This window comes from Hakea prostrata, chromosome 9, assembly GCF_041222555.1.
Source record: "Hakea prostrata isolate BN-2017 chromosome 9, UWA_Hpros_2, whole genome shotgun sequence".
Classification (NCBI taxonomy): Eukaryota; Viridiplantae; Streptophyta; class Magnoliopsida; order Proteales; family Proteaceae; genus Hakea; species Hakea prostrata.
In genome coordinates, this window is record NC_142608.1 from 9923476 (window position 1) to 9943557 (window position 20082).

Below are 20082 nucleotides of genomic sequence, written 5' to 3' on the forward strand. Positions count from 1 at the left end.
TTCTACACTTAAGAGCATCAGCATGATTCATGATTCAGACAGTTCTCTAATTCTCTTCTTAAATTCCGATTTTACCAAAGTGCCCCTCATTTGATTTTTTTTGAAATAACAAATCACTTTTACCCTTATACCCTCCATCATTTAAAAGCATAATTCCATATCCAAGCCTCGAACGAGCATCTCTATTTATTTTAACCAAAAATAAACAAGTGGCAGGAACCATGTGATACACGTGCAGATTGATCTGGACCTTTGATTAGTAGATTCTATTTAAAGAGCCATGATCACAACCATATACGTGCCACGTGCCTCCCACAACTTCAGGAACCCAGCAAATGCATTATAGATTTGGTTTTTTATTCGGCAATGCGATACGCCGGGGTATTTGGATTTTGGAGTCCCGATCTCTCTCCGGTTCTTCAGTCTTGACCACGGATTACAGGGTCCGCAGGATTAGGATAATATAAATTTTTTTTAAAAATATTTTATTATTTTTTACGTTTTAGACTCCACATAATTTGTACTTTGTCATTTTCAGATATTTTCATGTGTACATATAAAGCACCACATAGAGCATAGGATCACATATCAATGGAAACAATTTCTTTGGCCATGAAATTTTGTTTTGATACTTACGAGAAGAAAAAAAAAATGATTCCATGAATTTGCAAACGTGTCATAATTTAGGACATGTAATTTTAAATTCAAACAAATGTTGATGTGACGTGTAGGTTATTGCTACTTTTGTGGTGCTGAGTTGTTACCACATCAGATGGCATGCGAATTTAGAGAGATAACACTAAATTTAACGATCATGGTGTATGCGGTCTCAAAGAAGCTCATCCCATTCCATCCAATAAAATCATGGATGACAAAACAAACTTGAAGACTCAAAACATTAGCCATCTGTAATCCTTGATGTGAAGTATGTTATAGTTAGCACTTCTAGCTGCCCCGCCTAAGGTTCAAAATGTCAATTGTATTAGAATTGGTCATGAAATTTAAAGAAATATATTGTCTTGTATCAAGTATTGTTTTGTATTGGATCCATTTTGGTTCAATCCAACACAAATCCGGAGGCATTTTATATGTATTGTATTGACTAGTATGGTGTTACATTGTGGGATACTTTAGTACAACCTATCTGCATAGAAATACAAACACATAAGAGTAATTCATCACTGGTTGTTGCCTTTAGTGTTGCAAGTCTTGCAACAAAAAGAGCATTAATTATGAGGGAAATAATCCTATTTTGGAGAGTGAGTTAAGCTATATTGAAATTTTATAAAATTCTCTTGTTGGACATTCAAACACTCTATCAAGTAAAACACCCATCATATACATGTAGTGCCCAACTCTCCTCCTGCCCGTGCCTTTTTCCATCCTCGGAAGTTGAAGGTCCCATTCAAGCTTAATGTGCCAATGCCTCTGAAATGGTGTCATCCCATGGTGGGATGGTGTGTGCTAAATTGTGGTGGCCTTGTCAGAGCGGAGCTTGGTGGGTATGGAATTCTGGCAAGGGATGCGGATGGAGATTTGCTTTGTGGGATCGCGGGGGCTGTCCAGGAGAAGAACATCTTGTTGATGGAATTGTTTGCCACCAAGAGGTTAGAGGTGGCAATTTGATCTTTTGATAAGGTGCATGTGAGAATAGAGTTGTCTACCTCCTACCATAATTTGGGGAAGGTTTCATGCAGCATGGTTTGCTGCTGAGTTGTTGGCTGACTGTTAGGGGTAATCTGGGTATTTCCTTTATTAAGTTGGTTTGTTATTGAACCAGTTGGTTCATTTGTTGTATATCATATCATTGGCCGATTCACTCTCATTCGTATGCAAAGCAAAACGAATTGGGGTTTTTCGGCTCTGAGGTTTCTGAGCTCTGGCGATTCTGGCTATAGCATCGTTCTACCTTGTTCTTCATCTTTGATCCTTGTTCTTGTATGATCCTTGTATCATCTGAAAGGAAGATGCTCAGTAGAAGGAAAGGAACACTCGATGGCTTTCTTGTGGCATTTCGGTGAAGGCTGGCTATGTTTCTGGCTGTGTGAATCGTCTTCTGTAGTATGTTCTTTGGAGTTATTCTAGAGGGCTTTTGTTCCTCAGATAAGGAGGGATACTCGATGATGACTTGAGTCAATTTGGTTGCCATATACAGTGACGTCTGTACCTTACCTATTTCCCTGTTTTTCTGTAATTTTGATTGATTATAGTGGGTCGGACTCCAGTCTTGAGTCCCGGAGATGTAGGCATCTAATGCCGAACTCCGTCATCAAACCTCTCTCTCTCGTTTGTGAATTTCTTGTTTGATTCGGTTACATATTGGCTAGGACATGGTTATGCGATCACAGATTGGTATCAGAGCCCAGGTTAGGTGATTCGGTGGAACCAGATTAGGTTCCTATGTGGTTCATAGATGCTACTACTGGTTATATATAATCTGATTTTTGTTTGTATAATTTCTGCCATTGTTAGCATGTTAGCCTGTTAGCCTTGTTAGGCTTGATAGAAGGTGCTTCTATGTTTCAAATTAGGTCTTGTATATTATGTACATGCTAATTTGATTGTTAATCTCATTTGGTTGTAGATTATTTCAATTTGATAATCTGATTTCTTGTTACATGCTTTCGCTGCCTCCTGTATATGTTCATCTGATTCGGTTCTCATGTTATGCCCTCATATATTTTCTGTTATCATGTTATGATATGATTATATGCTCATATGAATTTGGTTCCTATGCTATGACCTGATTATATGCACATATACTCTCGGCTCTCTTTGTATAATCTGATTTCAATTGATGGAATAATAATCTATGTATGAGTAGAATAATTCTGAGATGGTTAATGATTGATTAATCACAGTTAGAGTTTGCTATTAATTTATACCAACTGCTATCCTATGTTTTTGCTGTTAACATTTGACACAATACTTGGTCTGTATTGGTCTGTTGTGTTAGCAATTTTGTGAATTAAGGCCTCTGGGATTGTATATAAATTTAGTCTATAAATTTGTGATTAATTAATACCTGATTATTTAATTCTTGATTATTATAATCCTTTTTTTTTTTTTCTTTCAGAATTGTATATTAGTATTGTGATTTAATTCTTGTATATACTGATTGGTGTATGATACCGGCTCCAAAGTGGAGTTAAGCAAGAGATATAGTCTACCAGGGGAGGGTTCACCTTCTAGTGTGGTTACCACAGGCTCAAGCAGAGATGTAGGTCTAGGGGAGAATCCTAGGTACCTAAATTTGGATACTCCTATGGGGGGTTCCAGGGTAGACATTGAGAAGTTTGATGGGACAGGTGACTTTGGGATATGGAAAAGAAAGGTCAGAGCTTTAATGGCACAATAGAAACTTCTTAGATCAATAGATGACCCAGACACTTTCTTGGATAGCATTGATCCTGTGTTAAGGACTGAAGTGATGGAGAATGCAATAGGTTGCATGATCTGGAATGTCACTGATGGTATAATCAGATGTTATTTTCTATAATAAAGTGGGTCATATTAAGAAATATTGTTTTGCATACAAGAGGAAAATGCAAAAAGGTGAGACATCTAACAATAATATGCGTAATTCTGGTGATGGTGAAATAAACATGTGTGAGGTCCTTTGATGACCTAGGTGCTTTCCGTGGTAGCATAGACCTTGTTTGAAGACCTAGTTGTTTGGGTTTCCATTGGGTGCACACTTTGGTTTATCCTATTTTGTTCATTTGTTAAAGGGAGGTGGTCTATTTATCTTTAAGGTGATATGCTTGTGTAAGGAAGCTGTTTATTTAATAAATCTGAGACAACATGTTTTATGTCTGGTTTTCTATTAATATTGATTAAGATAAGCCTTATTGTGTGAGAATTCTTGACCAATTATGATAGTGTTGGCATGTTAAGTATTTGTTGTTGTTTTGTACTCTCATGGATGTTTTTATTTGCATTGGTATACATGTCTGACTGGGTTTTAAAATGCTAGAGTGGTAATAGGTGGTGTTGAGACTGTTTAGTACAGTTGGTTACACACATGAGGATTCCTATTTCACTTGGTATAGCATTAGGTGTATCCCCGATGTTTGGAGAGGTATAGTCTCCATGTTCAGCCCAGTTAGTGCTGGTTTTGGCACAGGTGTTGTCAAGTGTTTGGAGAGGTATAGTCTCCATGTTCAGCATGAGTGCTGGTTTTGACACAGGAGTTGTCAAGTGTTTGGAGAGTTTGGTCTCCGGGGGAGGAGGTTTGTTCTCCAGTTCAGCATTAGTGCTGGTCTTGGCATAGGAGTTGTCAAGAGGGTGTGTCCTCACATGTTGTTGGGGTTCACATGAGATTCAGGGGATATGGTCTGTCAGCTTGTATGGTTTTGAGTGGGAGTAGTTATTGTCAGATTTATGGAGTTGTCTGGTAAGATGACTTGCACCAGTTTTGTTAGTTAGGTTATGTCTTGTTTGCAGTTAGATTTTTTTGTGTTCCTTGAATCTGGTCTTGTATGGTCAGAGTTGTTAAGTCTTATGGAGTTTCTTCTTTTATCTCTGTTTGGTTTCTACTCTAGGTGACCTGGATTTGTCTAGTTGTTGACATGTGCCCGTCCTTGTAGTGAGTGGGTGAAGAGGTTTTGATTTGAGTAGTGGTAGTAAGCCAGTGATAGATTTAGGAGTGTTATTGCCTATTGGGTTTGTCTGGATTATTTTCATCTTGTTGGTTAAATGTAAGACTATAAGAGTGTTTGCGATCCTGAGTTACTCTCTTCATTATTTTAATGAGTAATTGGATACTTGTTGTCTTTCTTTACTTTAATATAGAAGAAAGAATGATTTGCAACTTCTTTAGGCATTTTAACAACTGAATTTGAAAATACGACTTGTTAATGAATTATGTTGTGGTTTCATTTGATTATCTTTGACATTGATATATAAGACTTGATGTTTGAGTTTTTTGCATTGTATTTGCATTTTAGGTTGACAGTTGCCTCTAGTTTCTTATTTCGTTTTCTGAGTCTTATATCTGCCTTTATGTGGTTTACATATTGATTGCATAATTGTATTCCTCGGGGAAGGTTTTAAAATCAGAATTTGAAATGGATGTATTTGGATCTGTTAGGAATTTCCCAAGTTTTGGGATCTACTGGTTGAGGGGGAGAGATTTATGCTTATTTGTCATGTTTTATATATTTGAATTGTTCAAATCTCTCTTCTCTAGTTGTTAAGTTCTCTTATGTATCATGTGATATGTTTTAGACTTGACTTGACTTATATTGTAAGCATTTGTGTAGATTCATGAGCTGTGTTGGCATTGTCAATTATGTCAGGATCCATGTTGTTCATCTGTTGATGTTTGTGAGGTTTTGGGTATCACCATGGATTTCTTGAAGTTTATACTAGTCACTTGTTTAAAGTCTTACTTGTTTAAATTATATATTTATTATGCTTTGGTTGTCATGTGTAAGTCTATGTGGTGGGTTATTGCCGCTTGTGGAGATTGTATACTTTGTTTTTCATTTATTTATGGTGTGGTGATGTCCAAGTATGTCTTGTGTTTGTTTATCAGGTTTGCATATGTTGCAGTTTTAGGGGAGATGCTGCCCAAATTTGTATGACTCTTGTTCTGTTTGTCTCTGTTATGAGATATATGCCTGGTGTGTGCATATGTTGTAGTTTTAGGGGAGATGCTGCCCAAATTTGTATGACTCTTGTTCTGTTTGTCTCTGTTATGAGATATATGCCTAGTGTGTGCATATGTACTCTCCATGTTGATTTAATTGAGTTGTGAACTATGAGTTGTTGTTGTTTATGGGTTTCTCTACCTGTTGCATTTGTTACATGGTGTGCCTGCTATGAGTCCTTTAGTGTTGCATGGTTAGTGCATGTCTAGGTACTTTGCATATTTTGTTTGCTTTGTATTGTGGTCTCTTTTATTTTGTTTGTGCAGGTACACTTGGACGATGACGGTTGAAGCCCGGTCTACTATAGTTTAGAAATTACAGATTAAGGGGGAGATTTGTTAGGGGTAATCTGGGTATTTCCTTTATTAAGTTGGTTTGTTATTGAACCAGTTGGTTCATTTGTGGTATATCATATCATTGGCCGGTTCACTCTCATTCGTATGCAAAGCAAAACGAATTGGAGTTTTCTGGCTCTAGGGTTTCTGAACTCTGGCGATTCTGGCTATGGCATCATTCTACCTTGTTCTTCATCTTTGATCCTTGTTCTTGTATGATCCTTGTATCATCTGAAGGGAAGATGCTCAGTAGAAGGAAAGGAACACTCGATGGCTTTCTTGTGGCATTTCGGTGAAGGCTGGCTATGTTTCTGGCTGTGTGAATCGTCTTCTGTGGTATGTTCAATGGAGTTATTCTAGAGGGCTTTTGTTCCTCAGATAAGGAGGGATACTCAATGATGACTTGAGCCAATTTGGTTGCCATATACGGTGACGTCTGTACCTTACCTATTTCCCTGTTTTTCTGTAATTTTGATTGATTATAGTGGGTCGGACTCCAGTCTTGAGTCCCGGAGATGTAGGCATCTAATGCCGAACTCCGTCATCAAACCTCTCTCTCTCTCTCCGTGTGTGAATTTCTTGTTTGATTCGGTTACATATTGGCTAGGGCATGGTTATGCGATCACACAAACATCAAGGATATGGTGAAATGGTTCTCCCAATGTGTGTTTCACCACAATGTTGGCTGATTTATTGGCTATGTTTTTGTGTGATGTAGGAGAAACTCTTTTTGATCATTGTGTTCTTATTATGTTGGATCTCCACTAGATTTTTGTTTATACCTGTCTAATACAAGTGACTTTTTCCACGCAAAACAGCGGAGGAAAAAAAAAACCTATCTGGTTGTGCTGTCCAAAAGTAGATGTATTTAAGAACCCTAGAAACTTAAATTTTGGAGTGTCATCTTGTTGAGTTTGCCAAACAATATAGGGAAGCAATAATTATGGCATTAACAACCCAAGTAAGAATAGAAAGATCCCATTTATTAAAAGCACAAATCTGAATACATGTTTCAGTCAAGGGATTAGTTAAGAAACAGCCCATGTGTAAATGCAAATTAGTCACTGCCACCTGCAAATGGTTTATCAATTAACACTCATAGAAAAGATGATGAACAATTTCCTCATGCTGCAAAAGTTGCAATGAAGGCCATCATTTTTTTTAGAGAAGGCCATCATTCAGGAGCCTTGAGAAAGAATCTGTGTACTTAAAGTAAGGCTTTTATTTTTCATAAAACACTGTACCTCACCATTTGCAGGTGAATGTTGGCTCCTCTAAGTGAGACGAAATAGAAAGAAAGGCCATTTTTTTGAAAAAGTCTGTTCCTTAAAGGTTGAAAACACTGAAAATCAACCATCATTTGTAAAAACATATTAAAAAACACTTGAGCAAATGAGTTGGAAAAACTTGAAGATGGGCATTTTTATCACATTGTTTATTTACAATCAAATCTGAAACTAGAAGGGAACAGTTACATGTAACAAGTTTAAAGGTAAATTATTTTGTACCTGAAATTTCCATAACCCAAGGCTCCATCTACAAAAAAGACTCTTGTAGTTCCAATTTGTCTCCACACTTTCACTTTCAGAAGATTAGAAATAGAAATGATACTATTCCATATAAGAGATCTCCTATTCTTTTGAACTATAGGGTCAAGAAAAAAAGAATTTCAAGAAAATTTTACTTATGCTAACTAGAACCCAAACAGATATAACAACATTATTATCTAAAGGGCATATTACATATAGACCTTGAATTTGTAAAATCAATTATATCTACTTAAAAATACTCATGTACTTGTCTTGGCATCTTTGTAATTGATTTCTTTCAAAGAATAATAGATATAATTGATTGTAAATCCAGAGAATCTCTATGTAATTTGCCCTTATCTAAAACGTTATTTAAAAAAGATAATAAAATTTATTATTATTAAAAAAACTATAAGTAGAATTTTTTTTTGGAGGGGGATTAAACTATGTTTTTCATTTTTATTTTTCTTCTTTTACAATTTTTTTTTCAGGTATAGTTCTTATAAATTAGTTGATATATCAACCAGGTGTCATATAATTAATAATCCCACTGGTCATTTTATTATTCATATAAAAACGTAGTTCCTGTCACTTTGTTTTGAGAAAAAATCTGGGTTATCTCTAAAATTTCTTAGTTGGTGGTTTATTTGAATTGAACATAAATAAAATCCAATCAAATGAGAATACACTATTTATTCTAAATGAAAATTGTAGTGGGCGTCAACTAGGAATTTTAGTATTACCTCTTTTCCTCTTTTTATTATTAATGGGAACAAATTAAGACAGAGTCAAGGGCTCAAGGAGGAAATGAACCCAGTGCAAGCTGATGATCCGCCTAAGGAATCTCCTACAAATCAGGGGAACATTTTCATGAACACAACTGAGAATGGTGTGGCTCGACAGGAGGCCCTCAACCTCTGCTGACTCAGTTCACAACATCGAAGGGTGTGTACTTCATTTTTTTTCAGATGGTTCGTTTGATTCAAGTACGAAAGATGGTTTGGGTTATTACCCTAACAGGGTCAAGTAAGGTCTGGGTTTGGCCCTCAAGCTAACAACTCAAGCAATTAAGTTAGTTAGCAAAGATCAATACTTCTTCAACGAGATTTAAAGAGTTCAAAGTCTTCTTATCAAGGTAAATCAATGCGAATCAGGCTTAAAAGAACCTTCGTAGAACAATGTTTGGGCTTAGAACTTCTAAACCCATGGCAGAGTTGGCTAAGATTTTGGGTTTAGATAGGACTAAGACTTAGCTGACCTGACCCAACCCGACCCATTCACAACCCCCTAATAAAATCCGTATGAAATAGATCTAGCTTCATATCATGTCTTCTGTTGCTAAGCATAGCTCAGAGGAATGAAACATTTGATGAACTTGATTCGTTGTTACTAGTGAAGCTTTGACATGTTGATGGGTCCATACAGGTTATGTCGGTCGATCCAATCCAATGATAAGCAGGTAACCTCAAATTTGGACGCAAAAGTTGAATCAACTCAAACCCCAAGGTATACAATAAACACAAAATCAAGATCTGCACACAACCCCACCATGATGTTGGATCGATAAAAGGAACTCTGTTCTTGGAGAACATGTGACCTTTCCTTTCCTGCGTTTTTGTTTATCATCCCATGTGAAAGATTTAGATGATTTTTGTCCAGATACGCATCTCCCGTGGTTCTTCTGTGTCTTCTTCCAGCCCTAATTTTCAATTTTTTATGTATCTCTTGTATCTCCTCTGCAGATACTCTGTTGTGCGGTTTGTTTTATCTACTGAGCTTTCTTTGTTTTATTGAATCATCCATAATTTTGCATGTCAGCTTCATAAATAAAAAAGGAACACCGACTAACCTCCTTGAAATGACCGTGACCGACCACCGCTGGAGACTGGAGAGACTTTCTTTGAGGGACAGATCTTCCAAAGAAAAGCAAGAACGAAGCTTTGAATGCTCTTGCTTTTAGCTGTTACCCACTTTCTCCTCATCTGGCCCATTCCAATATACAGAGCTTCCCAACTGTTTGAATGCAAGTTGCAATCTACATATCTCACTTTAAGGGTATACCATTCACACTTCACCATGTACCAGAAAGCAGTATATGTGGATTAATGTGATGATGATTCCAATTTATGGATAGTAATTCCATAATGAATCTTTCAGCTATTTTTCATATCTCTAAAATGATTATAGTTTAGTATTTTTAATAACTTAGAATCAGAATTTGAGTTCTTACTTGAGGTGGAAAGCTTGACCATATCTTTGTTATATGGATTAACTCATATTGCTTCTCTGTATTCCATTCATGGGCTCAGAAATTAGAGTTTGTGGTTAAACACAGAGTCATATCATCAATTGAGTGCAAGAAATATACATTCTCTCTGAAAAGACAAAAGTAATACAAAAATAGACCCTCTGTAATAAAGCAAAAACAAAATAAACAACGGAAGCATAAGCCTATTATTTCATTTTCTCCACAATGAAATTGAAGCATATCACTGCTATATCACAAAAACTGACATTGAAAAAGAATTAATCACACTTAAAAAATAAAAATAAAAACTCTGGCTCAGCTTTGACAGAGACCCGTCCTGCATAATTTAACAAAAACCATAATGATCACAAACTAATCAAGGCAGTGAGATCAAAAGAAAGCAAAAGAAAAAGACGATCTAAAGGACCCACACACTTATTGTAACTGATTACCTCTTAAGGCTATATATGAAGTTTCGTGAACTTGTGAGGTTAACAGAGCAACAGGCTTGCTGCAGTTAACAGTAGAAAGCCTGTCCTCAGATGAATTGTTTCCTGCATTATATCTCTACAAGCTGGCCATTCATAAGGTGACCGCAGTTCTGATCAAACTCCTAACCTAAATATCCTCACTTGATGTCCTACTGGGGGACGGTGATTCCCTTCGTGTCATGTGTAAGAGGTTCTGCACAATTTCAGACATTGGTGGCCGGAATTCTGGTTCTTGCTGCAAAATCAAAGTCAACAAGTTAATTAAATTAATTAGCACACAACAGCTTATATTACTGTCATACTCCATTTCCATGAAAAATGAACCAATTCATCATAAAACTGAAGACACGAACAGTATAGAAGTCCACAACCAGCAACAACACCCGATCACAATAAAATAATTATGTAACAGTAACTAAATCAAACAGGGATAAATACTGGACTTGGTAAATTTCCTAATCCATATCCAAGCTGATAAAAATAGGTATGTGACAGTGACTACTTTACTAGCTCAAACATTGATAAAAACTGAAGTTGGTAGATTTCCAAATCCACATCTAAGGAGATAAAAATAATTATGTAGCAGCGACTAGATCAAGTAGTGACAAAAATTGGCTTCGGTAGATTTCCCAAGCCATATCAAAGGAGATAGTACACTGTGTACAGCCATGGAATTTGCAACTGGTCTAAAGTGTCTGAGATGGTAATGCCAGATAAAAACATACCCCAGAGAAGCACATCCAGTTTTGGGATCCCCAAAAAACTGTTATAGGTCAAATATCTTATGAGACATACGAAAAACATCAATATTTGCAATCCATGCAAGTCCTGTAAACACAACTGCCCCCCCCCCCCCCCCCCAAAAAAAAAAAAAAAAAAAAAAAAAAAAAAAAAGAAGAAAGACTCATCACCATACACACAACAGAAACCACAAAAAATGAAGATGAAATAAAGGGGCACATTGGGTTAGGACAATGGAACTCCCCAGTACACGCATCAGATGTAACCACCTTTAGAATAGACTCCTTAAGGCAAGGTCTGGATCACGATAACCTCAAGAGCTACAATGCAATAAAAATAATCTAACAGCTTAAAACAAAGTTGGATTTACCAATATAATTGTGCTTAACCTAATATGTAGAAGTCTCCACATCAATGTTCATCTAGAAGATCTTAACAAGAGATATCAAAGAAACTCACCTGGACGCACAGATAGATAATGTCAGCTAAACGCGATAAAGATTTAGCAGGGTATGCTCCATTAAGAGAAGGATCAACCATCCTTGACAATGCGTCTATATCATGAAGCTGAGGGATTGCCCACCTCACCAAAAATTGCTCTCCCCGAGGCCTTGACCTAAAGATTTTTTTTGAAGGGAATAAGAAACTGAGAAATAAATCATGGAACCTTTAGATACCCAAAATGCTAAAATAACACATACCTGTCATAGGACTTCCGTCCTGTAAGCAGTTCTAACATTACAACACCAAAGCTATAAACATCAGTTTGCCAAGTGTAAATTCCTGATTCGAATTCTGGAGCAGCATAACCATAAGCAGCTAGCAGGTGTCCTGATAACTGATTATAAATGCATCCACATCAGTAATGACGTATTTTGAATAAACTGAAATTGATATACTACATTAAAAAAAAAAAAATTTAAAATTTTGAATATGCCAACAGCCTATACTTTCCTAATCTTGGTTCAATAAACCCTTGGGTTAAGAAGATTGGAGGGGACAGTTCAATAGAATAAAAAAGACCAACAAAGAAGTTAGCTGCAGTGCTTGTAAGCACATGTTAAAAATATGGAATTTATAAAGGATTAGTAGTGAGAAAGAGTATTGGGCAACCAAGAAAAAGCACCGATAAAATTACTCTGCTGTATGTGTTGGGTGAACATCTTAATTGTCCAAGCATAAGTCCTTGATTCCTAATAAATTAGATGACTAAAATGTAGCAACAATGGGCTGGGTTGTTTCCTAGGTGGTACCCATTATGTAGTGGGTAACACTCCTAAATAGCGTTCTAGCCAAAATAGTGAACCTTGAATGTGCCTTGAGCACTTATTTAATTATTAACTCAATTCCTTTTCCTAAAAGTTATTGCCCTTGGTTCTCAAGTCACTGGCATCTTAAATCATCACTTACAGCACTAATAGTTGATTGCTGAAATAAAACACTCATTTTTATGTGTTACTGCACTCAGACTACTACTCATGAATCTAGGTCAAACTTAGAAATCAAGAAATCAATTACCAATCAATCTGATCCAATCAATGGATGCTATACCAAGGTTGCTCCATTGCAGCCTAGTGGTTGAATTTCAAGTTGGGAAACACTCTCTGTAAGACAGGGGAAAAGTTGGGTACATTATAACCCTCCCTGACCCCATGGGCAGGAGCCTCAAGCACAGGATACAACCTCCATTGATGCACTATATTCCTAGTTTCTCGTGAAAATATAGTGTCTTAAGACTCTTCTGCATTTACGTTAGGTCCTATTTGGCAAGTTTGACTCTACAACAGCAGAAGTGTGACTTTTCTCAAGATTTGGAGTAGGATGCAAATTCAATTCTCAAACATTAAGAGATTTTAAGTTCTAAGTCTCATCATCGGGGGATCACTTGCTCCCTTAGCGATCCACATGTAACTCTTTCTCTTTCCATTGGTTCAATCCTATTGAAGTACAGAAGCCACTTCTTCTAGCAAAGAAACGAAAGGTTACCTGACTAACAGATCTGGAAGATATCAAAGGAGCCAAACCACAATCAGAAAGACATGCTCCAAGTTCATCATCAAGGAGAATATTTGTTGACTTGAAATTTCGGTGAACAATAGGTGGTTGACAGACCTCATGCAGGTACCTTAGCAGACAAGAACAATGAGAAGATAATCAGATCCCTAAGTTGTAATACAGATCAAGTAGAATATGCATACAAGCAGAAGAAGTCGACGAGCCCTCAATGTTGACATTAAAAGGGACTGGAAGCTTTGCATCTAAAGCATCCAGCCTAGCTGATCAATAAAACTCATGAACAATAATAATGAATACGACAAAAAGTCAAACCAGGTCCTCTACTTACTCTAAAGCTCTTGCAGCTCCAAGAGCCACCCGGATTCGGGCATTCCATGAAAGTTTTCTAGTGAGTTCATCATCAGAGTGTAGTGCATCATGGACCGTCCCATTACTGCAATATTCGTAGATGAGTAGCCGTTGCCCATGCTCAGCGCAGTAACCCACAAGCTCAACAACATTAGCATGCCTAAGTTTAGCAATACTGGATACCAGTTCAAGGAACTCTTCATCTGTCTGCTTAACATTATCCAGTTTCTTTACTGCCAGTAACTGATGAAACATCCAGGAGTAAATACCTTGATATCACAAATAAAAAAACAAATCCATAGACAAAGAAATATGCGTAAAACATAAACATCAACGGAGAAAGAAAGACCAACACATTTTGCTGGTTAAACATATTTCACACAGGTTTCAAGAATTTGTCAGCATTGTAACTTGAGCATTTTGATTATTTGTCACAAAACCAAATTTTCTTTTTTGAGATTAAAAAAAAATTTATTTTAAGTGGGAGTGGAAAATAGATGCACAGAGTAGTGCACAACATGAACAACAAGAAGGATATACAGAAACTGTTAATCAAAGGGTTACAAAAAGCATCGAAATTATAGTCACTTGAGGTGAAACAAAGCATGGAAATTATAGTCAGTTGAGGTGAAAATAGGCATGGAAATTATAGTCAGTTGAGAACTTAGGAGGATAAAATTACTCAATTGCCATTGCCTTAATTCAACAGGGTCCTACAAAGGGAGTGACTCTGAGAAGCTCAGCCACATTATGAACAACATAAAGAGACATACTCATTAACAATAACAAAAAAAATCTCGCAAGCTCTCTGAGACTACGTTGGTGGATATATAGCTAGTTCTTGGTTAAAAGTAATACTTAAATGATACAATATGTAATAGAAAAAATTCAACGAAAAGAAGCTATATAATTTAGTACAAACTTCCACAGCATAGAAAACTGTAATCACATTGTTTTCTACATTTACAGAGAGTATGTTGGTGGATATATAGCTAGTTCTTGTTTAGCAATAAAACTTAAAATGATACAATATATAATAGAAAAAATTCAACAAAAAGAAGCTATATAATTTAGTACAAACTTCCACAGCATAGAAAACTGTAATCACATTGTTTTCTACATTTACAGAGAAGTAAAACTTCATGCTATGGAATGTAGCTTTATGATTCAATAGCAAGATATTTCCCAAAATCAACTCCTAACTGTAAAATTTTTCCTTCTAGTGTCTCATTTTTCTTTCTCTTCAATTTTAATTGACATGGGAAACATGATCCAACTATGAAATGGAGGTGGTGTCCTCCAGAAACTCCTCTAGAATATTTCAATGAAACAAATGGAGTCTTGGGGATTTGATTGACCAATAAGGTGGTCAGAACTTTACAAATCAAAATTTTACATAAAAAAACAACATGAATGATAGCAATAGAGAGATATTTATAAACATCAGCAAGGAAGCTATAGGAAAGAAGCATAAAATGTAACAAAAATAACAAGTCAATATGTTCTTTCAGTCAAATTGACAAATAATAATCCCACTTAATCAGTTCAATAATAAACCAGAAGAACCCTACCTTCCCATCAGGAAGTTCTGCCCGATAAACACTTCCAAGCATGCCACCTCCAATAAAATTTTCTTGAGAAAAGCTGTTAGTATATTGCTGAAGTGATGCAATAGTGAAAGACCTCACAGAAGTGGGCAGATTCATATTTTTAGTGGGACTGCTCCCTTTGATAATATTAGGGGGAGACATAGGCTTCACAATGACTTTCTCAACAAGTGGAAAAGCAGGAGGAGGAGGAGGTGGTGGTGGAAACATATCCATATTATGGTCCTCCTTTTGCTTCGGAACCTCATCCCTTCTTTTAAGAACTGTCTCCTCGGCGTCATTTCTTTTCGGAACAACAGTCATTCTTCCAATGTCTATTTCATGTTCATCCTTTGGCCTCACAAGTGTTGCATCTGAAACTGGTTATAAAACTTGATAATCAAGGGAATGTGAAACATAACTAATGGATAAAGGGAACAGACAAGACTTAACAAGCTGAAGAGAAGATTGTAGATATGTAAAGGTTTACCTTTATCTATTTGATTGTTTGGCTGAGTCATGGATCCATTGTCTCTGGGCCTTTCCTTGTGGCCTCTATAAGCACCAACTTCACTCCTCTTACCAAATATGTCAGCCTCTTCCCTTTCTCTAGAGCAACTTCCCATGAAAAAGACACATCCTAATACAAGCACAATAAATACCAACACTGCTGCAATTACAATCCAGACAAGCTTTTTAGTTGTCAAAGACTTATTTTTTCTTGGTTGGCTTGAAGTTGGGCTTGAGTCATCATGTGAAGATGTTCTATTTCCCTGCTTCCCTGGTGGAACTCCAGCAGATGGTGCCCCAGAAGGAAGAGGTGCTTGAGATGGAGGCAAAGGTGCAGATGACGGAGCAGTGCTAGTGTTAAATGGATTGCCATCCTTCCTGCAAGGTTTGGTTCAACAATCACTTGAAAGTCATAAGCAAAAGATGTAAATCCACAAACTGAACCTGCAGGAAGTTCGTGTATTTGAAAATATCAAAGAAGAAAACTGCAGATGGTAACTGAAAACCAAATATTAGGCCAATTTGAGCGATTTGAGCGCTCATGACTACCTTTATCTGTACCTGAAATTCTACTTTGGCAAAGATAGACATAAAAGTAGGATCTAATCGTATAGCACATTTTTCTTCTTCTTTCATGAGTACATATGATTCAATATTATAAACATACTACTTGTCAGTGCATCAAATTTCCACTGTAGCAGCTCATACTAACGTTTTTGTCCACCTTTGAGGGTGACACATGTGTTAATCATATGTTTGGAGACGCTACTAGAGAAGATAACTAACTCGTTGTAATGATAATAGAAAATCTCTCTCCAAATCATGCTTGCAATTTTCATTGAACAATGGCCTTCCCATAATCTTCTTCCATCCGGAAAAATCTATGTGGGTTCCTATCTATGTCACAGGATCTAATTGTATAGCACATTTTTCTTCTTCTTTTATAAGTACATATGATTCAATATTATAAACATACTACTCGTCAGTGCATCAAATTTCCACTGTAGCAGCTCATAATAACGTTTTGTCCACCTTTGAGGGTGACACGTGTGTTATTCACATGTTTGGAGACGCTACTGGAGAAGATAACTAACTCGTTGAAATGATAATAGAAGATCTCTCTCCAAATCATGCTTGCAATTTTCATTGAACAATGGCCTTCCCATAATCTTCTTCCGTCCAGAAAAATCTATGTGGTTTCCAATCTATGTCACATGCGAGCTTATGATTGATTAGGCATACCTAAGCAACTTTTAGGTCCTGCAAATGTTAATCTACTACTTAAAAATCACATCCATCAACCAACCAGTTTACATGTTAGTATAGCCTTTCACTACTACTCATATAATGTGAAAATGCAGCTCTCATGTGAAAGTATGAAACTAACTGTTCCTTGGGGTTACCGTATCTGAGACAAAACAACTCAAAATGGTACAACAACAAATGTTTCCAGGCATCAATATATCGATAAGCCACATCCAATTAAAAAATGTTTGCCACGTGTGATGTGCCTTACATGAAATTCGGAATACTCAGCATCTTTTCCGGTATAGGTCCAGAGAACAGATTATTCTCTATATTCCTGTCAGGCAAACAAAGTGACTTTCAAATCAGAGACAATTGAATATCACATATTAAGTACCACATTCTCAAATTCTAAGTGGTGCCTCCAATAATATAGCTAACAGAAGACAGTCTAGTTCAAAAATAAAATCACCAAGCTGTTGAAAATATTACAAATCTTGAAGGGAGAGATCTTGGAGAACATCAAGGGTCCCAGAAAGCTGATTGTTCTGCAAGTGACTGACAACCAAAGTTTCAAAATTGATTAAACAGAGGAAGCATAGGAATAACGAACAGACTTACAAAATCAGATTACTCACAAAGTGGTTAGAGAAGACAAGCTTCCCATAGAGGGTGGCAATTGGCCACTTATATTGTTACCAGAAATATCCCTGCAAAAAGTAAATGATCACTAGTCAACAGTCAAAGAGGCAAATTTGTAGACGCAAAGCATGCCAAAATAAAGGAGGAAGCCTTACAGATTAATCAATCCAGTAAGACTTTGAAAAGCATCTGGTAATTCTCCAGTCAGATGATTACCGTTAAGTGACCTACGGCAAAAACCAAAAATATTACTTTCAAAGCTAAGTGAATATACTCAAACAAACACCACTCCACTCTTCTCTGCCCATCAGACCAAAAAAAAGGGAAGGCAAAGAGGAACCTCAAACTTACATGTCTGACAATAGAGTAAGTGAGCCTATAGAAGCTGGGATACTTCCAGTGAAATTGTTAGCGGAAAGAAAACTGCCATAAGTGAAGAACATATTGAATAAAACTTCATGTTTCGAGCACCATATAAGGAATAAATATTACAGGCGCAAGCTAAAAGTAGGCATCAAAATGATTTCATTAATTGTGTTTAGTATATAAGGAAATACAAGAGAATGTTCAAGATTCAACATACAAGTTCAGCATTGTAGTGGGTAAATTGGATGGAATACTCCCTCCAATTTGGTTGTTGCTCAAATCTCTGCCTCAAAAAACAAAAGTAACATAAGACATGAATGATCAAATCCATAAAAATCTTCAGCAATAAGGTTTTTTAATTTTATATATTATTTTCATTTTTTACTTTTAAAAATGGAAACAATACAGGGTTATTTTAATGATAGGCAGTGCTGAGGCCTCCTCAATTTCCCTAGATAGGGATTTGCAGAGGAGAACCATCCACTGAGTAGGCCATTTCTTGAGTTACCAACAGGTCTCAACCCAACGGCTGTAATGAATATTTTGTTCATTCAATGGGGCAAGTTTCCTGGTGATAGGGAATCTCAAAGGTCGGTTCAACAAAACAGCAGTACGTGAATTAAGAAGTTGGGAAAGACAACTGGATATATTATGCTTTGGCACAATATTATCAAATGCTGTGTAGAGTTTGAGAGTAGCATGTAAGGATGCCAAAAGGCAAGTATTTGCATTTATAACACTCACATTGCTATGATAGAAGCAAAAGACCCCAAGTTATCACCCAAGACCCCTCCCAGATTTGCCCCATTCACGATTCTGCAAAACAAAGATCCGTTAAGAATATCAAATCTAATAAAAATGTGAATCAGCACATAAATTACCATACGTAGACTCGATTAGGATCACCAAAAGCCATACATTTTGGTTATGTTTGAATTCACGCACTGTACACCTTGCCATGCCTCCAAACATGGGTCCCCTCCATTTGGAATCCATCCAGGAAGAACAGGGTATCCCAAAGAGGCATATAAGCTATTGATCGCAAAAACTGCCATGTTAAACAAAAGAAAGCTTACTTCATTTCTAGCAACTCGTAACTTCGCAAATTATATTAGGAAGAAATTGTTAAAACAAAAACTAAAAAATAAAATTCGTTCGCAACCATAAAGAGCACAAAATTACAGATACCATAAAAGCCAATCAGAAAAAAGCCAATCAGAAAATAACTGAACCGTAATCTTCTTTATAGAATCTGTAGATCTACTCGAACGAAAACTAGCTAGAGCTCAGAAATTCGTCCTTACCATCTCGAGGGTCAGTGTATCCGCTAATAAATGGGGAATTCAGAATCAGCACAAAACCAAAGAAGGTGCGGGCACAGATCTGCCAATTCAAGTAACCCATGACCAATCTCTACAAACTCACACTTCGAGAACTCAGCTTTTCCAGTCAAAATTCCTTCTGCATCAAAAGTAAAGCTCTTTAACCTGAAAAATAAACCAATGCCAGTTGTGTTAATTATGCTACAAACAAATCAAATCAAGCTGCGAAGAAGTAAACCAGAAGCAGGAAAAAAGAAACAAGAAGAGATAAATTTTTGGAGTTTAAAGCACACCGGAGCACATTAAACCAATTAACGGTGAGTAGCACAAACCTAAAGAACTCGAACTCTGCTTTTGCTCGTCAGTAAAATTGATCTTCAGACTTCAAACAAGACCATTATCCGAAAAGAGCTTTACAAACTTTACAAATCCAAGATTCTTCCAATTTAGCAAAGGCAACGCCATGCTTAGCGGCTAAGATTCCACAGTTCCATTAACCAGAGACCGTATTCAAATTTCAGGTAACTTTTTTTTCTTTCTTTTTCTTCTTCAGTGAAAACAGCACCCAATCCAGAAGCTTCTGCAAACCCTAACCTTAGAAAGAGCTGGAAAAGATAAAATAAAAGTTGGCTTCTGAAATCTTATTCTTAGTATTAATACATCAAAGTTTAACACACGAAAAAAGAAAAGAAAGAGAAGTTGAGAGTTGCAGAAAATGTCGGATTTACAACCTTTCTCTTCCACTTTTCTACTCAACACAAAACAACAAGCAACACAGCCATCAATAATAAAGTTTTATATGTATAATTCTGAAGTGTGAACTGTCTGAGAGATTCAGTGATAGAATTTTAAGGTTTTATAAAATCTAATTTTGATTTACTACAATTCTACAATACAGTTACTCTCATAGACGCCAACACAGAAAGCAGTCAAAAATGACGGACGTGGTCTCAAACTGCGCGAAATGCACGCCTTGTCGCCGTCAGACAGTCTCACAACGTTACCGTTTATTCATGGGCCATTTATAAGAAACCCACATTTAAGCCCAT

The 20082-nt window shown here is 36.6% G+C and overlaps 1 protein-coding gene across 1 annotated transcript; it reads right to left on the minus strand.

The window, feature by feature from the left end:
* Nucleotides 1-8849: 8849 nt before the first annotated feature.
* Nucleotides 8850-19921, minus strand: LOC149004573 (protein STRUBBELIG-RECEPTOR FAMILY 3-like). The gene is made up of 19 exons (XM_089168126.1): nt 19765-19921; nt 19366-19638; nt 19016-19198; nt 18630-18759; nt 18456-18527; nt 17929-17994; nt 17697-17768; nt 17501-17572; nt 17342-17413; nt 17196-17261; nt 16975-17040; nt 15439-15836; nt 14934-15328; nt 13343-13605; nt 12985-13123; nt 11700-11836; nt 11458-11614; nt 10219-10492; nt 8850-10103 (listed from the first exon to the last, which is right to left on the minus strand). The coding sequence occupies exons 3-18, from the start codon at nt 19113-19115 to the stop codon at nt 10385-10387; spliced, it is 2313 nt and encodes a 770-aa protein (XP_089024252.1). The 5' UTR covers nt 19116-19198; nt 19366-19638; nt 19765-19921; the 3' UTR covers nt 8850-10103; nt 10219-10384.
* Nucleotides 19922-20082: the final 161 nt, after the last annotated feature.

Bases quoted from the DNA above. Each gene is read 5' to 3' on its own strand.
- LOC149004573 (XM_089168126.1), bottom strand. From the start codon at position 19,115: ATGGGTTACTTGAATTGGCAGATCTGTGCCCGCACCTTCTTTGGTTTT. The intron at 17,414-17,500 runs GTAAGGCTTCCT...TACTTTTTGCAG, and splicing joins CTTACTGGATTGATTAATCT to GGATATTTCTGGTAACAATA. The intron at 15,837-16,974 runs GTAAGGCACATC...CAAACCTTGCAG, and splicing joins CTGAGTATTCCGAATTTCAT to GAAGGATGGCAATCCATTTA.